Source organism: Colossoma macropomum, unplaced genomic scaffold (assembly GCF_904425465.1).
Source record: "Colossoma macropomum unplaced genomic scaffold, Colossoma_macropomum, whole genome shotgun sequence".
In the NCBI taxonomy this organism is placed as follows: domain Eukaryota; kingdom Metazoa; phylum Chordata; class Actinopteri; order Characiformes; family Serrasalmidae; genus Colossoma; species Colossoma macropomum.
This window is the reverse complement of record NW_023494805.1, coordinates 10,203,318-10,229,073: the sequence shown is the minus strand read 5'-3', so window position 1 is coordinate 10,229,073 and position 25,756 is coordinate 10,203,318. Positions and strand designations below refer to the sequence as shown.

The window sequence follows — 25,756 nt, the reverse complement described above, 5'->3', positions numbered from 1 at the left end:
CATTTTTGGCTGATGCAGTCCTTTAATACACATACATTAGTTAAAGAGTTCTGCTGTCATGTTCAATCAGGTTAACAGGTATTTCTTCAAATAACCACTACAAAACACACAGTGCTGTGCAAAAGTCTAAGACCACCCTTCAATTATTTAATTTCTGGTCAAACTGCTATTATGACCAAGATATTTATTTTTAAGCATCATTAAATAATACAGAAAACATATTTTTAACAGAAAATGACACAGAAGCCTCAAGAACTAAATATAATTTTTGAGTGATCCTTTTAGATGAAACAAACACTTAACAGACATATCAAAAATATATGAGGGTTAGGATTAGGGTTAGGTTTTGGGTAAGGTTAGGGTTAGGATTAGGGTTAGGGTTAGGATTAGGTTTTGGGCTGAGGTTAAGGTTAGAGTTAGCTACTTGTACTTAATGACCGGTTTAACGGGAAATAAATGAAGGTGGTCTCTGACTTTTCACAATACTGCACAGAGCAAGACCTCCATTCTACAAAATCTTCAAATGTATACAGAAATAAAGTTACACAAGTCTATATTCTTCAGCAGTAATCACTAAAATACACAACTCTAACACTGTGCTTACCTTTTATCAAGGATGTAACCCTCCACTTTGTGTAGCTCTTTGCCAAAAAGGCCGCATGACTTGAACGTCAGACTGCACCTTTCCCCAGTTCTTTTTGAAAACATAACAGAGCAAGAAAACTTTAAAAACTTTTTCTGCACAAAGCAAAAGCAACCTTTTATCTGTTCTTGCATTCCACTGATATCACTGTGAGAAAGCCACCTCTATCTCCATTTTGACAAGTTCCTAAAAATGCACCCAGGAGTTTGGTGATAATTAGGCAAAAGCAGCAGAAAGCCCAGACATTTTTCACATCCTCTGCAGAGTAGCTGTTGAGGAGGAATGAGGTGTCCTCACAACAGCAGCGATATGCGAATTCCTCTTTCCTAAAGCAGAATCATTTCTGTCATGAAGTTATGTAATCTTACTTGCCCTTACTTATGGTTAATAACCTCCACGTTGCCATACTGCTCGATCCACAGCTGACCCACTATGATGTTATGGACACAGCAGGTAGGGTTGGTCCAGGTGTACGCTTCATTGTGTCTGTTGGGGTAGAAACAGTAAATAACTAATACATTTAAAGCACTCCTAAAGTCATACACACACACACACATGTGGAACACCTGGAAGGCAGGATACTAAAGTTGTACGTTAAAACATAGATAATTATGAATAATAAAATATGCCCAAACAACTAATAATTCCTAAACCTCAGTGTGAAGATATGCATATTTATAACGGTCCCTTGCTGCCCTATTTAACCTTACAATGCTCAGCATTTACCATTGGAAATGGTAAATATATATATATATATATATATATATATATATATATATATATATATATATATATATATAGTATTTCATAATCATTTCATGTAATAACTTTGTGTGAGGTGGTTTTAGAGACATTAAGCTCTTCAGACGTCTGGTTCCTATCACCACCACTGTGAACAATTCTGCCTGTAAGTTTCTCTGAAACAGCACATCTTAACCATTTAATTATGTAGAAATTTTGAAAAATCAGTGGAATTCCCCTTTAAGCTATTGTAACATACTCCTTTCTCACACAAAAATAGAACAATACTTCCATTATTTGCTAGCCATGTTAGCCCCGGTGCTCCCAAATAAAAAAAAAAGCAAATTTCAGACACCAATCATGTCTTAGCTGATAAACTACATTTGGAGGAAGAGGGGAAATTAGGGAAATGTGATGCACAGCAATCCAGTGCAAATAGACTAAAGATACCCTTGAGCTAAGATACTTCCAGAAACAAGAGTCAGTGCTGATACCTAGATACAAAGATACACAATATGTAGAGAAAACATATCATAAGTGCCAGATTAGTGCAGATTTAAGTGCCTTTTTAAGAGATGAGTCTTCAGTCAGCGTTTGAAGACGGCACTGGACTCAGCTGTTCAGACAGCGAGGGGAAGTTCATGGGTGCCAGAATAATCTTAGTGCTTGTCTTTCACATGTCTTGACGGATGGCAGGTCAAGCTGAGCTGCAGCTCGACGGGCTCAAGGTATGGGTTTGGACTTTGACCATTGCTATCAGGTAGGCGGAGCAGGTCCATTCTTGGGTTTGTAGCCACAGGATACCAGAGAAAGGGAGCGCAGCGACAGAGTGACCTTGACAAAATGTAAAAGCTCTATACCAATCAAAGCTTGGCCCTGGAAACATATACCAAAGCCAAGAACCATTTAGGAAACTGTAAAAAGTAAAAAACTTGTCAAAAAGCAAGTGGATACACTTATTATGAACCAAGTTAGATTTAGATGATTGCTTACCAAGTCTTGCTGTTCTACCCTTAGTGCCTCACTTCTGTAATTAATTGAAGGATTTTATATTGAATTATACAGTTTTGTATGAAAAACTGCACCAAGTATGTTTTTGTATGATAATTTTAAAAGTCAGAGACGTCAGGTTGGATTCGCAGAAGTTTTTCGGACCACGCCATTCATATTAATGCATTAACATCACATGCATACAATCAAAAAGAAGTTCCGGCTTGATGTTTAACTCTCAAAGGCAAAATCAGCACTGGACTAATGAAGATATGATGACAGTAGTAAATGATTCACTTACATCCTCGGAAAACAAGCGTTTTACCAAGTTTTGACAGAGTTTTCTTTGAATTCTCTTTCAATGCGTGCGCAATCATACGATTGATCCCCTCAGGGAAGGGGTCCGAAGAAGAATTGACATACAAACTGTTCCTCCCCATGTTACATGCAATTACACATTTCCACCAAAGAGGTCTCCAACCCCCCCAGTCTTACATAGTGCAGCTTTAACTGAATGGCCACTATATATATCACTTCTCTACTGAAAATTCCATTGGCGGTAAACTGTATCCAGATTAAAGCACTCACTTGGGTAACTCCAGAGTGATGATTCCGCGAGGCTCCGCCTCCACACTCTTCCCCCAGAACTTCAGTTTAGGGTAAATAGAGCCGTGAAACAGGAAGTCGTCTTTCAGACCTTCAGCATGGAACGCACTGACCGGCGGATGGTGGCTCACCTGCTCAGAAACCCACCTGAAGCCGAGGTCCTCTCTGATGGCAGATAGAGAGTGTAAGAGGATACTGTGGTGTCTACAGATAGCTTCAGTCAGCTCTCAGTTCACTTCAGGATAACTCATTTTTAAAAGCACTAGAAAGAATCACACTGTTATAAAATCAGGACGAAAGATTTAAACAATGTAAACGATGTAAAAAATCTGCAAAAATACATTCACCAGGATTACATCACTACCAATTACATTACTAGCAAACTGTCACTGTCGTAACAAAACCTCTCAGATATTTTCTTTCTCAATGTTTATCTATTTTTTATACCATTTAAAAACGTTGAAAAGTTCCAAAGCTGATGATTTTTGCCATCTGTTCATTTTTATTGTAACAATTTAACACCCATGTGCTTTGAAATAATGTTGCATGTGAGTAAGGAACTACAATGTACATGAAGCATTCATGGTACACTCATAAAGAGTACAGTAACACTCCATCACAATTACATTATCATTTTAAAACATTCAGTAAATATATTCATTAATAATTAACAAGTTTATGGAAACAGTCGATGGTGTTTTGTGTATACTAATAAATTCAATTATATAAATTAAAATCTGAGCCTACAGTCTTATGAACACAGTAAGTCTGAAGTGAAATCCAAACTACAGTCCTTCTTGTTCAAAGTGTTTATGGTCATAAAGCATTCATAACTCATATGAAATCTAGGCAATCTAGGCAGCAACTTGTACATGAAGTACTCCTGAGTACGTCTGAACTTCACTGTAACGTTACAGTAAAATTACATTATCACACATTCAAGATGATCACCTTAGGAAATATTAGTGAATATTTCATGATACTCATGCGCAGTGTAATGAAATGTATAGCACAGTGTATTGTCATAAATTTGAATGCTTTCTGAATGTTATTAAACAATAAATGATGAATGCAATATGGATATATTTTGAATTTCATGTGGAAGGAATGTGTATTTAAATGTATTTCTGAACATATCAAAGTTTACAATAACCATCACTGAGCGTGGGTTCAATTTATTACAATAAACTGTATAATATGTACATTATATGTTTATATGTATGATGTATATGTATATATATTCTAGATATAAATTTGTACATATTAAATGTATAATGTATATGTACAATGTAAATTATACAAAAAAACAAGCATCTCCAAAATGACAACTTCACAGGAGAAGGCAAAAAAAAATTAAAACAACTTTTAATGCAAGTTAATGTAAAATTTTTATTCTACATGATTTTGGAGCATTTCTATTGGTCCATTAATCATGAAATGTAAAGGACAAATCATTTTGATTTTTAACATGAACATGATGTCCAAATAATGCAGAAAAAAAAATAATTAAACTGATTATGTAACTGTAAGGGGGTATACTGCACTGTTTATGAATATGCCATGAATGCTTTGTGTTCATGTAGTTACTAAAAAGCATTAGTGCAAGTTTAATACTGTACCAATTATGCAAACTGCAGGCTACTATTGCAAAAGTAACTAAAGTAACATATTTGACAAAGCTTGCTGGTTTGTTTAGGTTTTGGTGACGTTACCAGTCTTATGAAGTAATGTAGTATGTATTAATAGTTGTATTTTGATTCTTTAACAACGTAATAACTCAGAGGAGCCAGGATGAGGATGATATTCAGAGGAAAAATGATTTCTTAAAAAACTGCATTCACACAGACCACGGGTCGGCAACCCAAATGTTAAGAAGAGCCATTTTGTCCTTTCAGCAAAACAAACCACCATGGGAGCCTCAACATTTTATGTCCATTTTACCATCTTGGCTGTAAATATGTCTCAGTACGTGCTGATGTACTAGTATAGGCTAACAAACGTAATATAAATGAAAACGCAGACTTCTTTGCTCTGCTTTAAGCTTTAGCTCAGCCTTAGCCGCATTTCTCGCATCTCTGGCAGGAAACATGGAATAATTTCTTGTAAAATGTCTCTGAACGTTTGACTTTTTACGAGGCTGAAGTCGCTTCTCATTCTCCAGCTTCTTGTTCAAATTATTCTGTTCCACCTTAAATGGTGCCTGGGGCGCCAGAATGCAACTGCTGCAATATTTAAGGTGGAACCGGAAAATTAGAACAAGAAGCTGGAAAATGAGAAGCTTCAGCTTCGCGACTTTTTAGTGTTTGACAGTTTCTCATTGCAGATTAAACGTATCAGGAAACCAGCTGGAGTGATTATAAATGCAAATAAGTCCGTCCGTCTCCAAATTATTGATGTTCGTCTTGAATTTGTCTCTTTACCTTTTCGTTAGCTGCTAGCTAGGCAACACTGTTGTCTGTGTTGCTGTGACCAGCAGTCTGCTTGCCAATCTTCAGGGTTAAAAAGTGAATTAGTAGTTATAGGCTACATTCACTACAACATTTAAGACCATTTATTGTTAAACCTGTGTTTGAACGATCAGCAGAGCTTTATTTTACTGCAAGGGAGGATTATTTTATTTTTACCTAAAATCTAATACTGCTGTGGAGCCGCAACAGGGCAGTAAAAGAGCTGCATGTGACTCAGGAGCCGTATGTTGCCGACCCCAGACATAGAGGAAACCTGCTTAGGCTTTGAGTTTCTAATATATGGGTATGATGCACACATCATCACAATTCCCATTACTCCCATGTTAAATTGACCAAATGTTAAATTAAGAATAATTATATCGCCAAGTTAATGTAAATATATCATTTTGGTTATTCTGGTTATTAAATACATTTACATAAAATGATGAATGATAGACAGTTTATCCTACTGATACTACCAGATCAGTGTCTCTAAAGTGTGTCTAGGATAAGTTCCCAGAGCTAGCGTGAGGAGGTCACGTGACCAGTTCTGACCTGATCAGCTCGTAGGTTTCACCCAGCAGTGGATTGAAGGGCTTGCCAGTCCTCTCCCACTGTGAAGCTACAGCAGACACTGCGAATGCGGCCACGCACTGTAAACACACAGAAACCTGACTGCACCTTTGCAATTACCTGACACTGCATGCTTCACAAAGACACCTGTGAATATTTTATGACAATCATTTTCTCCCTATACCACATCGTAGGGCTGAACAGGTTTATAATATTGCTACTAATGCTTTTAACAGACGAGCACCCAGACTGTACTGTTAAACAATAAACAGAAAAGAGAATAACATCAGCAATGCTGCACACACAGCATACTTTTGCTCCAAATCAATGGACGAGGCAGAAAGTGCCTTACGTAAGCATCACTGTGTGCCTCATAAAAATTTTAAACACTTCCAGTATGATGTTTCATCACATTGTCCATTGTATTTGTTCAGGCCAGGGCAGCCCAACCTTCCTCCTGAGGATCAACATGGCCTCCAGCATGGCGCACGGTGTAGATCCAACAGTAATCTAAGAAACCTCCTGCAGCTACTTAAGCTTTTCAGGACTATCTCAGTTTCAGGTATTTTAAAGTTAGGATTAGAACTAATCCCTATAGGCAGGTACATTTCTAGAAGCATTGTTGGATATACCTGGTATTCACTTACACCAGCCACTTTATTAGAACCCCGTACTTTGTTGGTGTCCAGTTAGAGACTGTAGCTCATCTGTCGATGCACAATTTGTTATACTCTCTTTAAAAAACAAAGGTGCCACAAAGGGTTCTCTAATCGATGCCATAGAAGAACCACTTTTGCTTCCCTAGAGCCATGACTGATGGACAGATTTGGACGGTTTCAGTAGATGGTTCTTTGGAGAACCTTTTTTTGGTAAATGAGATGCGAGTGTGAGGAAAGAACCTTCACATAACGTAAAGTTTCTTTACCAATTTAAGGGTTCTGCATAGGACCTTTGCATTACGTAGAGGTTCCATAAACTTTATAAAGGTTCCTCACACTCATACATCTCATTCACAGAAAAGATTCTCCAAAGAACCATCCATTGAAAAGTTTTTCAGGGAAAAAAGTGGTTCTTCTATGTCTTCTATGGCCTTTTGGCACTTGATGCGTCTAGTCATCCTCTAGTCCCTTATCAAAGGTCAGTTTCTGACCACAGTGCGGCTCTTGGCTGGATTTTTGACCACTCTCAAACTAGCAGCGATGCTGACGTGTGTAAGAACCTCAGCAACACATACACTACCATGTCAGCATCACTACTGGGCTGAGAATGATCCACCATCCAAATGATATCTGGACAACATCAGTCCTGTGGTCAGAAACTGACCAATGGTGAATTAGATGGTGGGGGGGGGCTGATAAACTGCGCAGCAATATATGGGCTGCAGTCTGTAACTGTATATTTTTATAGTGGAGCTATAAGGTAGGCAGCTGTTACACTGACACAACTATAAGTGATGCTGGGCTATAATGCTAAAATATCTGCAATTTATTAATTTTACTGTAATTATTTTGTAAGTAAGTATTGTAAGAAATAAATGTTATATTTCTCAGTAATGCTAATTAAGGTAGATTTAGCTCCAATTTCTTTATTTATCAGTGAAATGTAATTCCTTTAAAAGCAGCATTTCTGATAAATGAATTGCAGAAGTGAACTGTGTTACCTTCATCCTCTGGATGGAGTCTGTGGAAGCGTTGGCTTGGTGAATGAGGTACGTGTGCTCCATATACTCAGTCAGCCGCTGGAGGAAACTCAAAGGCTCGTTAAAGATGACCGGCATGGCGATTTTAGACAGTTCCTGAGGGGAGAGATTCATTTACTACAGCCGTAAAATGCATCATTCTGAAGTTGGAGATTCAACTACATCAAAATTGTAATGTTAGAACAGTTATAATATTTAGTAAAGTATGTGCTGATTTGGCCAAAATAAAGTTCTCTGGCTATTTTAAAATGTAAAAATCTAACCACAAAAAAGGCTGGTGTATTGCTTTAATTGTGTGTATTCCTCTACTGTGTAAACTGCTCTTCCAAAATGAACTGTTCCAAAAAAAATCAAATTGTTTTACATTTCAAGATTTCTCAATTATAACAAAATTGAATAATTTTCTAAAGAATCATAATCAAAATGAAGCACTGTCAGAGATGTACACCTCTATCATTTACACACGCACTCACATCCTACAAATATAACACATATTTGAATTTAAATCAGACCAAAAAATCACACATTGTTAGAGAACACGATTTTGCTGATAGCCTGATATCTCATTACTCAGATCTGACTTGCTATTATAGAGAGATCTGGTTTGAGCAGCGCGGCTGGTTGTCTTAGAGATGTTCAAAATTAACGGGCAGCCTTCCATATCGGACTCACATCAGACGTTAAAGACACAAATTACAGGACTGTATGGGAATTGCACCCAATTACCAAAGTGTTACGCTGACAACTGCAGTTTAACAGTGTCTCATGAGCCTCAGAGCAGGTGGAGACCATCTGTTAGGCCTTCAGTGATCAATATGTTGTATGTTTCCAGTTATACATCACAAATTTGTCAATCTGATGGCTCTGCCTCAAGCAGTCAGATTTTAAGAGTAATATTTTACCACATTTTTATTTGGTTTATTTTTATCTTATTTACATTAAGAAGGAGGACATATATAAATAGTATCTATCTATCTATCTATCTATCTATCTATCTATCTATCTATCTATCTATCTATCTATCCATCCATCCATCCATCCATCCATCCATCCATCCATCCATCCATCTTCTAACCCTAACTCTACACATGTATGTTTTAATATAGTGCCTGAATATTTTTTCCCTATCAATTTAGTTTGTTTATGTTTATGCTTGTCAATACATACTTTTGTATACTGGTATGTGTATATATTATGCGTATAAAATTGAAGTACATGTCTATCTATCTGGCCAAAAGTATGTAGACACCTCTTTACCACTATTGCCACATGTCAGTTTGTGAAATTTCTGCACTGCTAGAACTCCTAACTCTGGGTTTCCATGGCTGTGCAGCTGCATATAAACCTAGAATCACTATGTGCAATGCCAAGAGTTGGCTGGAGTGGTGTAAAGCACAGCATCACTGGACTCTGGAGCAGTGAAAACATGTTCTCTGGAGTGATGAATCATGTGTCAGGTGGATGGACAAATCAGGGTTTGGCAGATGCCAGGAGAACACGATAATGGTTTCAAGCCATTTTTCAGTGTTCTGGTTCAGACCCCAGACCTTACTTCCAGTGAAGGTTAAGTGAAGGTTAGTTCCAGTAATGTTAATGCTACAGCAATAAAGACACTTTTAGACAATTATATGCTTCTAACTTTGTGGCAACAGTTTGGGAAAGGCCCTTTCCTGTTTTAGCATGACTACACAGAGACAGTTTGGAGTGGAGGAACTCCAGTGGCCTGCACATTTGACTGAATGGGCACAAATGTCCAAAAATACACTCCACAATCTTGTGGAAAGTCTTCCCAGAAGAGTGGAGACTGTTATAGCTGCAAAAGGTGGGGTATCTACATAATAATGCCCTTGGTTTTGGAATGGGATGTCCAACAAGCTCATATAGACAGATGGCCTGCATATTTTTGGCCATATAGTCAGTCTGTCAGTCAGTCTGTCTGTCTGTCTGTCTGTCTATCTCTCTATCTATCTATTCCATCTTGGAGTGCAGATGATTTTAAAGTTGAAATCTGTGTCTGAAAGGTGCTGAGAGTGGGGGTACCTGTAGCTCATGCAGATTGAAAGTGGCTTTGGAATGATTGCTCATCAGAAACACAGGAGTTTTTTCTCAGTGAGAATAAGAGGGGCTTCTCCATCAGTCTGCCCAAGAAAAGGCATTTGCAATCTTAATCTTACCGGCTGATTCACTGTTTCACTCAGTGTCACTCGGTCAGTGTTGGGGGTGAAGGGGGGCATTCTGCTGTCACCTTGATATGAGTGAGTGCTAAAGCCTGGCTTTAGTCATGCTGGATCACTGCTGCCTCTTAAAGCAGGGTTTATGAGAGGAGATTACACTCCTCACACATGCCCAGATATAGAAAAGGATTAGGCAGGTGTGGTTGTCTTCCAAGGAACACTACACAATACTAATGACTGCTTTGGGGAATATTTGGCTGAGGCTGTTGTTTACTGTGTGCTGGTCTGTGTTTTAGATGAGTGCACCAGCAGTTCAGATTAAAAAAAGACTGTCAATGCCAAACAATCAATACTGCGCAGTACAAAAATAAACAAATGGCAGGACTGACTCAATTTAAATCATTATGCAGCCTACAGATAGATAGTTGGATGTCATTGCCATAATTAACTGAGTACGGAAATTCCTTGTATTATATACAGTGATATGCAAAAGTTTTCTAAGTGAAAATAAGTTAACACATGCTCCACAGAGAACACACTTCTGTTCATTTTAATACAGAATTACTGCTTACTTGGCGATTTTAACATATTGGGGGTGGGGGGGCATAAAACTGTGGCCTGTGTAAAAGCAATGGCACATTTTGCACAGTTTTTTTTCCCAATATGGTAAACTTAAATAGAAATTGTGCACTGGAATTTGCAGAAAATATCATGTTTAAGTTTGTTTCCTATAGACATTTTCACTTACTTTCACATAAAAAACAGCCAGGCATGTATTCAGCAAACAACTGTAGGCTATTTATTATTTATCATTATTAATCTAATTACTATTATAAACTCACCTGACAATGAAATTCAGTTGTTAAGATTACTTGAAATTAGGGTCTCACTGATATCTCAGTTGGCTGATAACATCAGCTAATACTGACAAGCAGTTTAATTGGTTTTTGCAATAATATCACTCAAATGATAATTAAGGACTTTTTTAAATCGTGGGATCACTCACAATATGAACTAGCAATCTCCTGATGATAAGGAAAAACTTTAGACAGTTTTGCTAATAAGTATTCAGTCTTGTTATAGATAAAATACCAAAAACATGTCAAATGTATCCAAACATGTAGCAAAAGAATAACAAGTTATAATACAAACAATTACAAATGAGATACAGATTTAGAATATTTATATTATTTAAGATTTTGAGTTGTATAGTTCACAGTTGACAATCAGATAGTAAAGCCCTGTTTAACCCCTTAAATGGCCAGGGCCCACCAGTAGACCCAAAGTTTTATTACACACTTCTATGACTTAAGAATAGCTCAGTTTGTACTGAAGTCCCTGTAGTTACTATTATACTATTATAATAAAGCTTAGTTTGTGAGAAGCCTGGGATTTTAGGGGGTTCACTAAAACTATGGGAATACAAACTCTAAATCTAAATTATATACATAAAAGTACACCAGACAATATTACTGGTTATTGGAATTTCCTCTAAAAAGATGGTATCAGCCACATTTTCATATTGGTTGGGCCCTACTGGACAACAAATTGTTCTTACCATGCCAATACATTTCTTCAGGATACTCCAGATGCTGACATCATTTCTTGAGAACATGGGTGCAGGAAGAGACATTCTGCTCCCAGCATGAAAAACAAAGCAAAATAAATGTTAATGTTCAACTGTCGCCTGCTGATTAGAGGTTTTATTTACCTTTTTATTTATTTTATTTTTCAAGATGAGGTTTTAAGAATTTATGTCGAATTCATCTTCTGTTTAGTTTGTGGTGGTTTATGCTCAGCAGTGTCTGCTCATCCAGCAAATATGTCAAATATCTAGCAAAAAAGTAGAATCATAATTACAAGATGATTTGTTTGCTATTTGATTTCTTATTCTGACATTCAGACACATTTTATAGATGAAACTGCCATTTTTCCACTATTTGACATGAATCTTCGATTCCATCATGTTAGATGTTCAACAAAAAAGGAAAAAGACAAAGATTCAATGATTCAATTTCCAAATCTTACATTATTTTCAAGTATACATTTAACACTAGCAGAGGGAGGTGTCCAGGCACGTGCACAGACCCAAGGGGGGCTTGAGACCCTGCCCTTTTTCCCTCAGACTGTACAAGTGCTCTCTTGATTGGTGTGTGTAATATCTGGATTTTATATTGCCTCCATTGTTCTTCAAGATCTGTTTCAGTGAGATGAGGTTTAGAAATAGAGCATGTGGTTTGGCTTGGTTTCTACAAGATCCATCGCACATGGGTGCCTCCTCTATTGCACTACTGACCGCCTGTGGTTTGACCTGTCACACATCACCACAGCGCTGGAAATCCCACCAATGCAGCACTGATAATCTCTTTAAAAACCACCAAATTCCAAAATGTGGTTAGTTTGAACAACAACCAAATATAATGCTGCACTGCAAAGAAAATGGTTCTATATATAACCAACACTCAAAGAACCCTTTCTTTGAACCGTGAAAGCGCTCTCCAGATTGATGGACAATGTGTGGTGGATGATTCAATTTAGAACCTTTTTGAAAAGGGTTCTATATATCACCCAAGTGCTTCTATTGTAACAAGCTTGACATCGTACCAATAGAAGCAACTTTTTGGCTGCTATATAGAAGCCTTTTCAAGAAGATTCTACATAGAACCATGTGTAGCACGTTTATGCACATTTTCCATCAAACTGAAGAACCTTTCATATGCAAAGAACCCTGTAATCTTGCAAAAGGTTCTTGGAGTGTTTATGGTTCTGTACAGAACCATTTTCTTTACTAAATAACCCTTGAAGAACCATGCTCAGGAGTTCCCTCTTCTGTTCTCAGCTCCCAAATACACACTATGCAATGATTCAATAGTGTAGTGAGTAACACCATGGCTTTGCATGCTAGTGACTGAGGTTCGAATCAGTGCATGGATAGTACCGTTAACATTGGCTGCCACTGGAAACACTGTTAACATTACATTTGGTTCAATCTGAAGTATAATTATGCTGTCTCTCTTGATACAAGTGACTGCAATATACAGTAAATTAGATCAAGCTTAATTCATAACCATGTTGCCCTTTTCTCACCTGACCCCCTGCCCCCCAAAATGTCAGTCATGGGCTTAGAAGTGTCAGTGAGTAGAATGACTTCATGACTTCATTCATTCACAGAGCATTTATCAACCAAATAGGCAATTAGGCACTTTCTTCTTGGACCTGTCACAGCACTGAAAGTAATTCCACAGTGAATCCAGAGATGGACGATGAAGAGGCGGCTATCAGGAGCAGATCTGGTGCTTTGGAAACAGTTACCTGACACCCAGGCTATCGATGCGATCAGCTTGCGACTGCTACCATGTCGCCCTCATGCAAAAACCATGAGGGGGGGGCTAGGGCGATGTGTGTGTTTGTCTGTGAGGAAGATGTAGGGGTGTGTGGTGAAGATGACACCGTTTATTCTCAGCAGAGCTGGATAAACACCACGTACGCCTGGCTGAACAATCTGTTTTTAAACTTTCAAGCAAATGCCAACTTGTGTTCTGCCCAGTAATGTTTACAGCAAGCGAAAGAAAAGCAGCCAAATGCAATTAAAACTGAGCGTTCTAGGATAATTATAAATTAAATCGCTCTCTGCTGGATAAACAGTGCCCCAACAAACAATTTATCTTTCAAGAATAAAAATAACTGAAAAATTCACTGTAAAAATGATGTCTTGGCAAGTGAAAACATCTTAAATCTAGTTGGTGTATCGGTATGTAAGAAAATTAGAAGATTATTTAACTTATGTCTACATGTTTTTACTTGCTTTAAGCCATTTTATCTACAGTAATTGGCTTTTTTGAAATATTACATTTATAACCTAGATTTGAGATGATTTCAATTGCCAAGATATATATTATTTGCAATGCTGAAAGAAAACCAGTGAAATTCAATTAAAATTGAATGTTCTACAACAGTTACTGCACAAATATCTGCAATGGGTGTACAGATTTGGACTGTGCACATGAACAATTTACATCATGATTTTGTAAAAATACCATATACTGAAAGATAAGAGGCCAAATTAAGTTAAAAATTAAGTCCAATTCTAAAATAAATGAACGAATTGTACACAAACAGTTTACAGTCATACGAAAATAAGAAGTAAACACAAAGCAAAGTGCCATACACACGCCCACACAAACCCCTAATCCGCCAATGCCTCTGGGGGGATTTGAGTCTCACCTGTGTTTCTTGACTCCGTTATGGTGAGCCTTGTCGCCATGGTTACCATCCCCAGACATGCTGGCAGGGCCCTGGGGGTTTGGATGGAGGCTGACGCTGAGCGAGAGGTCCAGCCGCTCTAACGGTGGGAGAGTCCGCTCACAGACAGGAAACTGATCACACAGCTGTCCAAGAACCACTCTGGAGGAGCACACACACACACACACACAGGCGCGTCAGTAACGTCGTCCCGCTCGGACTGCTGGAGTCTCGCTGAATTCACACCCTGCCGTCTACCATGCACTGCCCTCCCTCCACCTGAGAAACCCCACCTAGGGAGATCCTGTTCCAGTGAGACGCTGCCTGGCAGCTCTACACTAGAGCTGCTCAATACTGACAAAACACTTTCAGCGGGTCTGTTTCTCTAGGACCTCACCTTTAAGCCCAGCGTACACCTCCAGACAAAAAGTCAGTAAAAGCTGAGTAACCTTTAAAGTGCACTCACTCATGCATACATTGCATGTGTCTTCTCCACAGAAAGCACTGCCAATAGATTGGAGCAGCCGCACTATGCTCAATGAGGAGTGTAAACTGGGTTGTGGAGTAATGGAACTGCATTCTCTGCACTGATGGAGCTCCATCCAGTACCTTCGGGATAAGTAGGAGTAATCCAGAACTGATCATCCAACATCAGTCCCTCTTCTCACTAACGCTCCTGTGGCAGAATGCAATCAAATCCTCACAGCAATGTTCCAACATCCAGTGTAAAGCCTTCCCAGAAGAGTAGAGGCTATTACTGCAGCATAGGTGAACAAACTCCCTATTAATACCCTTCATTTCAGAAATAATACTGGACGAACAGGTGTCTATAAACTTCTGGACATACAGTGCATCACTGGTTTATGCAACTGAAACAAAAATAAAAAGAATTAAAATAATAAAACAACAGATCATCGCTGTCCATTTTTTCCCATTTGTATTTTTCTACATTGTTTGTGAGATTAGCAGCCGTCCTTTACATTGTGTGAACATTTCACCATGAATGGACCAATAGAAATGCTCCAAAATTGATTGAAATGATGCCTCTTTACATCGACTCATATTAAAAGTAAAGAACATTTTTGCTCACTCTTGGAAAGTCACCATTTTGGAGATACTTGTTTTTCTTTGGACTGCAATGACATACAAACTGCCATTTGGACATTTGGGATTGAAAAAAATCTTGGAATCAATGGATATGTGTGGAGAAGGGGGTGTGGTCAAACGTCACAGCAAGGACGGAGAGCCAGTCATGGTGAACCAGCGGGCTGAGCAGCTGATCAGATTCACCTGTGTCTTGTTTCTGCCCACCTACTTATAGCCATGTCTTTTCTCAGTTGGTGGCAGAGTCCAGAGAGAGAAGGAGGCCAGTGGAGGCATGAGAAAGAAGAAGGACTGAAAAGGCCCTGAGAATGTGCTCTTTAATTCTGTATGCTGGCTGGAAAGCCGAGCAATTTTAGTGTTCAGAACAAAAAAAAAACTCTCCACACCTGCTCCCGGTGTCCTCAGTCCTCCCAGCCTCCCAATGATCAGTATGTTAAAATACAATGTGATGTTCAACATAACATAAAACCAATCTAGTTGCATGTGTAGTTGCAGAATGATTGTAACATCGTGGCCTTGCAACTTCACTGATCTCAAATAAACAAACATAACATTGAAAAGTTACAATAATGTTAATATCCAGATAGAACGCCTTGTATTTAAATGTGGTGATCATTGCAGTAATAGCTGTAAATACATAAGAAAAACATTGAAAATAGCTGCTTTTTAAAACTAGTACTGATGAACATTAATGGGTAAAGTCCTCCACATCTTTGGTTCATAATTTTCTAGGTCATTTCTATGTTATGTACTTTTGTATCTGGGGATCAGCAGTGACTCTTGTTCTTGGCAGCATCTTAACTTGGTATTTTAGTCCATTTGGGACCTATTTATATTAGCTAGGATGCATTTTCTGAGTGGACAATAAAGCACATTTGTAAGCTGCTCTAGATAAAAGCACCTGCTAAATGGCTTCAATGTAAACGTAAAAAACGTATGTTTTATCCTTGGATCTTTTAATAAACCAGCACTGAACATCAGGTGTTTATTATCCAACATTTAGACTTAAATCGCTGCTGTAAGTCGATGCTGTCGGAAAAAAAAACCTTGCATCTCCATTTTTGACGTCATTTGAAAATGCCCGCTGGCTTTTTACATTGTGTACAAATTTCATGATGAATGGACCAAAAGAAATGGCCTAAAAACTTCTGGTTCCATTGACTTACATTAAGAGTAAAGTAGTTTTTTTTTCTTTCTCCTGTGAAGTTACCATTTTGGAGATACAAGGTTTTTTTTCCAACAACAGCGAAATGTTACCACTATTTACCCTTCATTTGTCAGGTTTAACCCTATATTAGTATCAATTTGGAAACTAACCCTTCATACACTAATGCACCCAAACCATGAAGTTTAATAGCAACCACATTCAATTACTGGCAGTGAGATTGCAATGTGTCTTGCAATATACAGGCTACTAAAAACACACTGGCCATTGTTAACCACTGGTCTGCATTATTTTCATCCAAAATGACTTACGTTTACTGCATCACATGAACGCCTTAACTCAGCCCAACATCTAAAGAATGTCTATGATTGGTCAGGACGTTCACAGCAAATAATAAAATGTTCAGTGAATGTCTAGAGGTTTATCCTCATATTGCAGTCTTCTGCAATATTGTTGTACATCAGGTACACACGGACTGGTGCACTTTGTACACTATAAAGAACGGATGCAAACGTACAGACCCAAAAGTCCCACAGTAATCTACTCTTTCCTTATATACAGCAGATTGCAGTAAAGAATGGTGCATTCTGGGAGAAACAGGCTCAGCTTCTTCGTACAGAAGATAAAATGTTTTATTATACAGTAATTAGCTTTATGTTTTTGCAAAGCATTTTGGAAAAGTGAGCGGTACTTTGTGCTTTGAACAGCCTGTCTCTGAGTGTTATAGTGAGGGGGCAGTGCTTCCCAGTGTTCCTTGCAGTTCTGTTAGATTCTGCTGATTTGCTTTCATCTTTTTATCTACAGTTCAGTTACAGGAGTTTTTTTGTTCTGTTATTCGTACCACAAAGATGGTGTTTGTGTTTCAGTAACTAGTTCATTCTGTAATGTTTTAATTAGTAGATATTTGGTTACTGCAGTCTTTGTAGTCTTAATGATGGTATCAGTGCAGTAACTGCTGTAATTTGATGTTCAGTTCATGGTGTGATTGATAAACAGTTCTAAGCTGGGGTGAAAAATAGTGCGATTAGCGTTCTCTTTACTGTGTAATGGGCTGCCTGAATGTTCAAGCTTTTGCTAAGAAGTTCACTTGATAGATTTGCAGTGTTGCAGCCTTGGGGTCACATCAGCTGATATCATGATAACAATTACCAGACGATACATTGGACAATGTTATCTAAAAGTATAACACTCAGTAGCATAAAATTACTCTACTGGATAAAGTTACTTGAAATAAACAACAACAAAAATAACACAAACAAGGTTGCAGACGTCCAACACGTTGGCCAACATCTTTTATTGAACAGAAGTTAAAGATTTTGTCCATTTTTAGACTTTTACACTGTTAGGATGAAGCTGGAGGTTGTAGGCTGTTCCAGTGGAGGGCAGAATGAATGACTACACTCTTAAAATAGAAGGTTCTTTGAGGGTTCTATAGTAAAGGGAATGGTTCTACATAGAATCATTTGCATACTTAAATGGTTCTTTTCATGGTGAAACTGTTCTTCAGATTAATGAAGAATGTACTGTATATGGTTTCACATAGAACCTTTTCAAAAATGGTTCTATATAGTTCCAAAATGGTTCTTTTATTGCCACAATGTCAAGGTTCTATACAGAATCATATACAACACATTGTTCATCAATCAGAAGAACCATTTCACCACGCAAAGAACCATTTAGGCATGCAAATGATTCTATATAGAACACGGGGTTCTAAAGAGAATCATTCCCTTTTCTACAGAACCCTTGAATTTTATTAAATACACTCTTAAAAAAGATCAAGCGTTTTTAAGTAAAAAAATGGTTCTATAAAGAACCATGAACACTCAAAGAACCCATTGCATGACTAAAGGGTTCTTTGCATCATGAAAGTGTTCTTCAGAATGTGCCATAGATGGGTCTACATAGAACCTTTTGGAAAAAGAACCCTTTCATAAGGCAATGAAACCTTTAAATCATGCAAAGGGTTTCTTGAGTGCTCATGGTTCTTTATAGAACCATTTTCTTTACTAAAGAACCCTTAAAGAACCACACTGTTTGAGTGTACAAACAGAAATCATGGTGTAGGTTCTAATGGCTCCACTGAGTATGAAATCCACTACATTGTTATAACCATTGAAACAGTGATTGTTACCATTTTCTTCAATAGACAGAACTGTGAAAATGCCTAAAATGATTTATGTTATTTATATCTGGTTTAAACTAGACTGAATGTTGTAGAACAGAACACATTCATGTTTAAAAGCAGTAATACTGCACTGTATTACTCAGAATATCTGTATCTAAAGGCTTGTTTAAGGTAAAAAACATTTTATAAACATTAGACAGATTTTGGATGAATTTATTGAAGAAACCACCCATTTGTGTTACACATAAATATATGCAAACAGTCTGAGATTACAGTTAAAGTAATTCTCAAAATTCTCCAAGTAGTCAAACCTGTACTGTAAAGGTTCATATATGGGTTCTTACTTCAGTTCTTCGCTCTCATTACGACATAACTTACACATTCACTTCAGAGTAGTTACTGAATTTACAGCAGGCCTGTCACAACCATGACATTATGACATTTTAGCTGACAGTTAATTGCCATACAAACAATTGTGATTAATGATTTAATAGTAATCATTAATCAAGTTGAAAGTGGCTGAACTGGCTGACTGCTTCCTTTCCATCTTTATTCTTTAGCTAATATTGCAGTATACTGGCATGAAATGCTGTACTGCACTGTTGTGCACACACACAAATGTCTACAGTTACAGAGAATCACAAGCTTCTCTTCTGCAAGTACACATGCTTACATTAGCATTAGCTACCTAGCTAACAAACATTACTCTGCGCTGCCCTCTAAATCAAGTTAAATGACATGATTCAGTCGATGTGTTTACTTTCTCATTTTCTATAAGCATTTGTCTCAACCTAACTGATGAAAATGCAGATTCCCTTTATCCACTAGACCAGGTGTGCCACACTCAACAGCTAAAAGGGCCATATTAAAGTCTCAGCACATCTGTGGGCCAGCTGTGTTTTTATTTCATTTTTACTTAACAGTTTGCCTCAAACTGAAAATATGCCAAAAATTGTGCCAAAACTGCAACAGCAAAATAGGCACTGAAAACTTAAAAATTAAAAATAATTCTAAATAAAAATAAATTGTTTTAGGTAGTTTTTTTAAACTGCCTATTTGCTTGAACTGGAAACCAGGCATTTTTCCCCTTTGTGTAACCGTTGGCCCATAGATTGTTGTTGGGGGAAGGGGGTCAAAACACACACTAAGTGCATGCTGGGGACTGTAGTCCATCTCGGAGTAAAATGGGCTTATAAGATTAAAACTTTTTAGAATTTTTTAGAAAATTCAAATAATTTCGTGGGCCGAATAGGACTGTGTCACGGGTCTGACTTGGCCCGTAGGCCCAGTTTTTGACACATGGGCTCTATACTTAATGCCTAAGAATAATGTATGTAAATGAGCTCTGTTCCGATTGGCTGCTCTGTACTGTACCTTGATAAAAAGCAGTCAGGGCTAAAACACTATAACTTCAATGTAAATGTGTGGGGCTAAACTGCTGTAGGCTGAATAGGCACATATATGTAAATGTGTTGGTATTTGTGAAAACACAAAAACAGGCTGTGCTGCCACATATGGACTGGAGAGTTAATGGTACATTTTAACAGGTTAACAGTGTTTACATACTAAATCAAAACAGTGGAATCTGGTTTTCCATGACGTTGGCCCTTTAAGGGGTAAAACAGACAGAAAGCAATGCTAGAACACAGCGATTGAGAGTCAGTCCTCAGATCACAGGACAGGAAGTGGAGTCCTCAGTGCTGGAGGTCACTCACCAGTGAGAGCATCGTAGAACTCATCCTCAGTGAGCGTGCTGGGGGTCGGAGACGTCCTGCCTTTAGAGAGCGCCTGCTTGAGCCGCTGACGCTCGGTCGCTAACGTCTGCAGAGCCTCAGAGAGAATCTTATTCTTCTCTACTTCCTGTTCCAATTTCACACTCCACACCTGGAGGACAAAGAACTAATCAACAAAGGAAAAGTAAACATAAATAAAGTACTGTGCAAAAGTCAAAGACTTTCATTTAATTTCCAGTCAAAACTGACATTTTTTTGTAAGTTATTCATTTTTCAGCTCCAGAAAAACAAGCAGAAAACATTTATTTAACAGAAAAGCCTCCAACACTAAGAATGAGATAATACATGTGCAAAAAAAAAAAATTATTAAAAGCTACAGAGAAAATGGGACTCCTAACAACCACCTGGAAGACCTGGTAGACACCAAAACTGTCCCCATCAGATAAACAGCACTTAAAGCTTTTCTCTTTGAGAGAGAGGAGAAAATTAAGCTGCTTCAGATCTGAAAACATCCACAGGTGTTTCTGTCCATCCTTCCACTGCACTCTGAAAGGATGTGTAGCTGACAAGAAGCTGTTATAGAAAAACATTGGACATCTGAGACGTAAAGCAATTAAGTTACTGATTGGGTGAGAAGCAGAAAATTCAACCAACTTCTAAGACTGAACTTTGGAGGTGTGTAAAAATATCTCTTCAGATTTCTTTGAAAGCAAGTGTTTTGAAATGAGTGGAGTGGGCAGCGAATACTAAAAAAATGATATTACATTTAGTTGTTGAAGCTTCTGTGAAATTTGCTGATGTTTACTTTTCTGCATCATTAAAGCACAGCAGCTGCTTTTTACATTGTGTAAAAATTTCATGAATGAATGACCAATAAAAATGCTCCAAAATCGCTTGGAATATAACCTCTTTATGTTGACTTATATTAGAAGTTAAACGTATTCTTCTACTATAAAGTTAGTATTATGGAGATACTTGTTTTTTTTTTTGAACAGCCGTGAATAAAATGAATAATTCAATGATATAATAGCCTTTTTGACTGGAAATAAAAAAAAATGAAACAGTGGTCTCTGAAGTTTGCACAGTACAGTGTGAACCTTAGCAAGAAATAACATCATGACTGACATCACTACAGCCATATTTGATTCAGTCTAATCAATGGTGGAGGATACTTCATTGCAAAAGGGATTTGATTAAAGATTTAGAGGCAAATAATGATGAATGGAGCCTTGACATTTGCCATGGTTCGCGTTCCCCTAGCATGCCAATGAGACTCGACCACAACAGCCGACTTACTCCACACGACTGTATAAACCCCTAATTTACATTCATATCACTGCATGAACTCACATTCTGTGTTAAAATGCAAAACTCCCTCACTTGAGGCCGTCAAAGCTTTATATATTTAAAGAGGAAGGTCTCTAAAAGGGCAACACAGCTCTGTGAAAAAGTTTGCACCCTCCTGATTTCTTCTGTTTTTACATTTGTCACAATTGTTTCAGATCTTCACACCAATTTTTAATATAAGACAAAGAGAATCAGAATAAACTCAAAATATTGTTTATAAATGATCATTTCATTCATGAAAAAAAAAAAAAAATGTTTTCCAGCACCAATGACACTGTGTGAAAAAGTAATTGCCCCCTAGCAACTCAACTGACCCGTTAACCAAATTTAGTTGATAACTGGGATCAATTAGACACCCTCAGGCTTGATCTCTGCCAGCCCTGTTGAATCTAAACATCATACCAGGTGTGCATGAAGCTCAATGTTGCAGCTGTCTACAGACACCACTTGGACATTTAAAACCTGAATCATTCCTTCAGGTGGTCCCGTTCATGGTCATCTGGAGTCAGTATCTAACTGTCTTCACAGCAGGTAGCTCACGGTGAACAGCAACCACAGCCTTGGGCTTTTGTTCGTATCCCCGAGCCGCTCCTGTTTCCAGCGCAGGGAACTGAACACCCAGTCTTGGAGCGCACCGCAGCACGCGATTACGTTACGCCTCTCAGCAACCTGAGCCGAGATGCTGACAACACACTGAATCACCATTCACAAGATGCTTTTTGCAACTGTTGCGTGCGCTCGACATAACTGAACAAACAAGGGACGCAGGAGCCGAGAGAGACGATGATGCAACTGAAAAGGTCATCTAATGTAAGAGAAGCCGGAGATGTTATTAAACAAGCTAAACAAACTTTCAACTGTTCAACCAGGTGTCATAAACTCATTGAGCACTTTATTAGGAAGACCTACCTTGTATCTACTCTCACTGTCCATTTTATCAGGTCCACTTACTATCAGTAACACTGACGTGGTGGTGGTGTGTTAGTGTGTGTTGTGCTGGTCTGAGTGGATCAGACACAGCAGTGCTGCTGGAGTTTTTAAACACCTCAGTGTCACTGCTGGACTGAGAATAGTCCACCAAACAAAAATATCCAGCCAACAGCGTCCTGTGACCACTGATGAGGATGACTAACACAGACTGTGCAGCAACAGATGATCTACAATCTCTGTTATAATGCTGTTTTAAGATAGTTTTGAGATAGGATTTTTGAACATATAAAACATATAATTTATATAAATTAATTCATGGCGGATGGGTACATGTCGGGCGCAAAATAGAGCGCAAAGTTTTTATTTTTTTTTATTTACCCCCATTTTTACCATTATCAACACAATAATAAACTTAGAAGACACATGTAGGTTCACTGGTCATTTTGGAAAGTAAATAAAACAGCTATACAACGACCCCCAGATCGCATCACCACTGTTTTGAAAAACCTGTGGAATTTCTCTTTGTGTCTTGGACTACATCTCACTGTCAGATATTTCAATGAAACTCCTAGCTAAGAGAGAAATAAGCTTGGCTGATTAAAGAACACTTTTTTACTGCCAAAATTACAGTCATATGTAAAATTTAGGCACCTCTTTTGAAATTGTGTTTTGTTGATTTTCAAGGTGAAAAAAGTTAACACATGCTCTACAGACAACACAGTTCTGCACATTTTAAAACACATTTTATTTTGCTGAATTTGACATATACACACAAAATGTAGCCTGTGCAAAAGTTATGGCACATATCATTTTTTTAATTTTTTCCCCCCAATATGCTGAACTCACAAATTAATAGAAGTTAAAACTTGCAGATTAAGGAGATATATTTAAGTGTGTTCTCTGTAGAGGATGTGTTAACTCCTTTTCACTCAGAAAATCAACACGTATTTTGGCTGGAGGTATTCAAACCTTTACAAATCACTATAAGTAAACTGAAAAGCAAAGTTCTGTTTATCAAGTATATTTAATTCACATACAAATGATAAACACATTCGAATCAGGTAAATACAGTGCATCTCTTTTTTCAGTGTACATTCTTGTTTCTATATACTGTCACTGACTACTATTTAGTCCTCAATCTGTCCACTAAATAGCCAATATAAGGATAGAAATACAACTGCTTTGTCTGAAACCTCCATCCTTACATCATTTAAAGCACATTTAAACACTCAATGTATTATTTAAACAGATATTGACTAAAGCTCTGAACGGCTGAATGTCTACTTAGGTATAATACAATTACATAAATGAAGAAGTAACATAATTTATACTTCTTGTTGGGTATATTTACTCGAAACAAAGCAAATACCTGCTTATGCATTAATGAAATGGCTACATTCTCAAAAACAGTGAAAAGGGTGCCAAAGACAGTTCTTTGGAGTGATGCCATAGAAGAACCACTCAAAGAACCTTTGAATGGATAAGATTTTAAATGAAACCACTTAAAGGAAAAAATTTTCAGGGAGCTCAAAGTTGATGAAATCGTGCCAAGAGCTCTTTTTGGCACTTTACCATTTTCTTCACTTTCTTTTTAAAACAGAGTTTGATGCATTTAAACAGGGTTAAAGTTTCAAAATGTATCACCCCCCCAGTCTATTAAGTCCATGTATGGAAACTGAGCTCCAAAAACAGCTCAATGTAAAATTTAGTTTCTCTGATGTCACAAAAACCAACATATTTACATATTTCCACCTATTTTAGCCTACAGTAGTTTAGTGCTTAAGTTTACAGGAGTGTTTCAGCCTGGACTGCTTCTTGAATGAGGCTCAATACACAGCAGCCAATCAGAACAGAACTCATTTACATATATCAGTCTTAAAGGCACAGTGACTAAAACAGCCTGTTTGATTCTAAGAGATAAAGAAGGATTGGAAAATGGACATGTAAAAATGATTATGACTGCTTTTGGTGCAGAAAAGCACACAAATGTTCTGAGTGGACCTCAGGAGAAAAACTGAAACACAAAAAGATGTTAGATATGGGCCTATTAGGAATGTACAGAGAGAAAAGCCGTGATCTGAAAGTAGGGAAAAACTGCTACACTACAAACTTGCTATACTGCAAATCATTTTTATACTACAAAAACACTGATATAGGCAAGCTGGCAAGATATTTGATTCAGCTGTAATGACAATATTACAGCTATATTAAAGCTCATTAATCTACACTCCTCAAACTACTGCTGCTGTTGTTTGGAGGCTGTCGTTGTTGGAGCACCAACGACTGCGCCGCCTCTTCTACTGCTGCATGCTCGCGGCTTTAAGTAGCTAATGGGAGGAGTTTTCACGCCTATAAAACAGGGGGAGTGCTAATGCATTGTGCTGGAGCTTTTTCAAGCAGAGTCACCTTGAAGGTAACAACAGCTGGAACGCAGGGCTCTAAATCTGCCTGTGAGAGGAAGATAGCGAGGAGAAAACCATCAGATCTATAAACCTGACAGAGAAGCGGAGGATAGAATGATCCATTTCCTCCGTGTGAACGCATCCCAAACACATTTCACACCCTTCTCCTTTCTGTGTAAAGAATAACGGCTCTGCATCTTTATGTAGCTTCATTGCTTACACTCAGTATCTGTAAAGATGGCTCCTCAAGGGTTCTTCAGTGAAGAAAATGGTTCGATACAGAACCATGAACACTCAAAGAACTCTTTGTATGATTAAAGGGTTCTTTGCATCATGAAAGCGTTCTTCAGATTGATGGAGAATGTGCTGTAGATGGTTCTATATAGAACCTTTTTGAAAAGGGTTCTTTAAAGCACCAAAAAGTGTTGTTCTTTTGTTGCGATATCAAGCTTGTAAACCCTTAAAAATTATCGTTCTTCAAGGGTTCTTTAGTGAAGAAAATGGTTCTATATAGAACCATGAACACTTAAAGAACACTTTGCATGACTGAAGGGTTCTTTGCATGGTAAAAGGGGTCTTCAGATTGATGGAGAATGTGCTGTTCCATAGAGAACCGTTTAAAAAAAGGGTTCCATATAGCATCCATAAAGTGTTCTTCTGTTGTTTCGATATCAAGCTTGTACACACTTAAAAATCTTCTTCAAGGGTTCTTTAGTACAGAAAATAGTTCAATATAGAACCATGAACACTCAAATAACCCTTTGTATGATTAAAGGATTCTTTGCATCATGAAAGCGTTCTTTAGATTGAGGAGAAAGTGCATGAATGTGCT

The 25,756-nt window shown here is 37.8% G+C and overlaps 1 protein-coding gene across 1 annotated transcript in view; it reads right to left on the bottom strand.

Annotated features, from left to right (window-relative positions):
- The window catches only part of LOC118826106 (oxysterol-binding protein-related protein 1), a 63,537-nt gene that overhangs the window by 9,414 nt on the left and 28,367 nt on the right, over positions 1 to 25,756 (bottom strand). Inside the window, 9 exon segments of the mRNA XM_036596994.1 lie at positions 605 to 694; positions 1,022 to 1,129; positions 2,963 to 3,145; positions 5,983 to 6,080; positions 7,661 to 7,795; positions 11,432 to 11,507; positions 14,098 to 14,277; positions 19,108 to 19,111; positions 20,228 to 20,396. Of these exon segments, the coding sequence (XP_036452887.1) occupies positions 605 to 694; positions 1,022 to 1,129; positions 2,963 to 3,145; positions 5,983 to 6,080; positions 7,661 to 7,795; positions 11,432 to 11,507; positions 14,098 to 14,277; positions 19,108 to 19,111; positions 20,228 to 20,396 (1,043 nt within the window).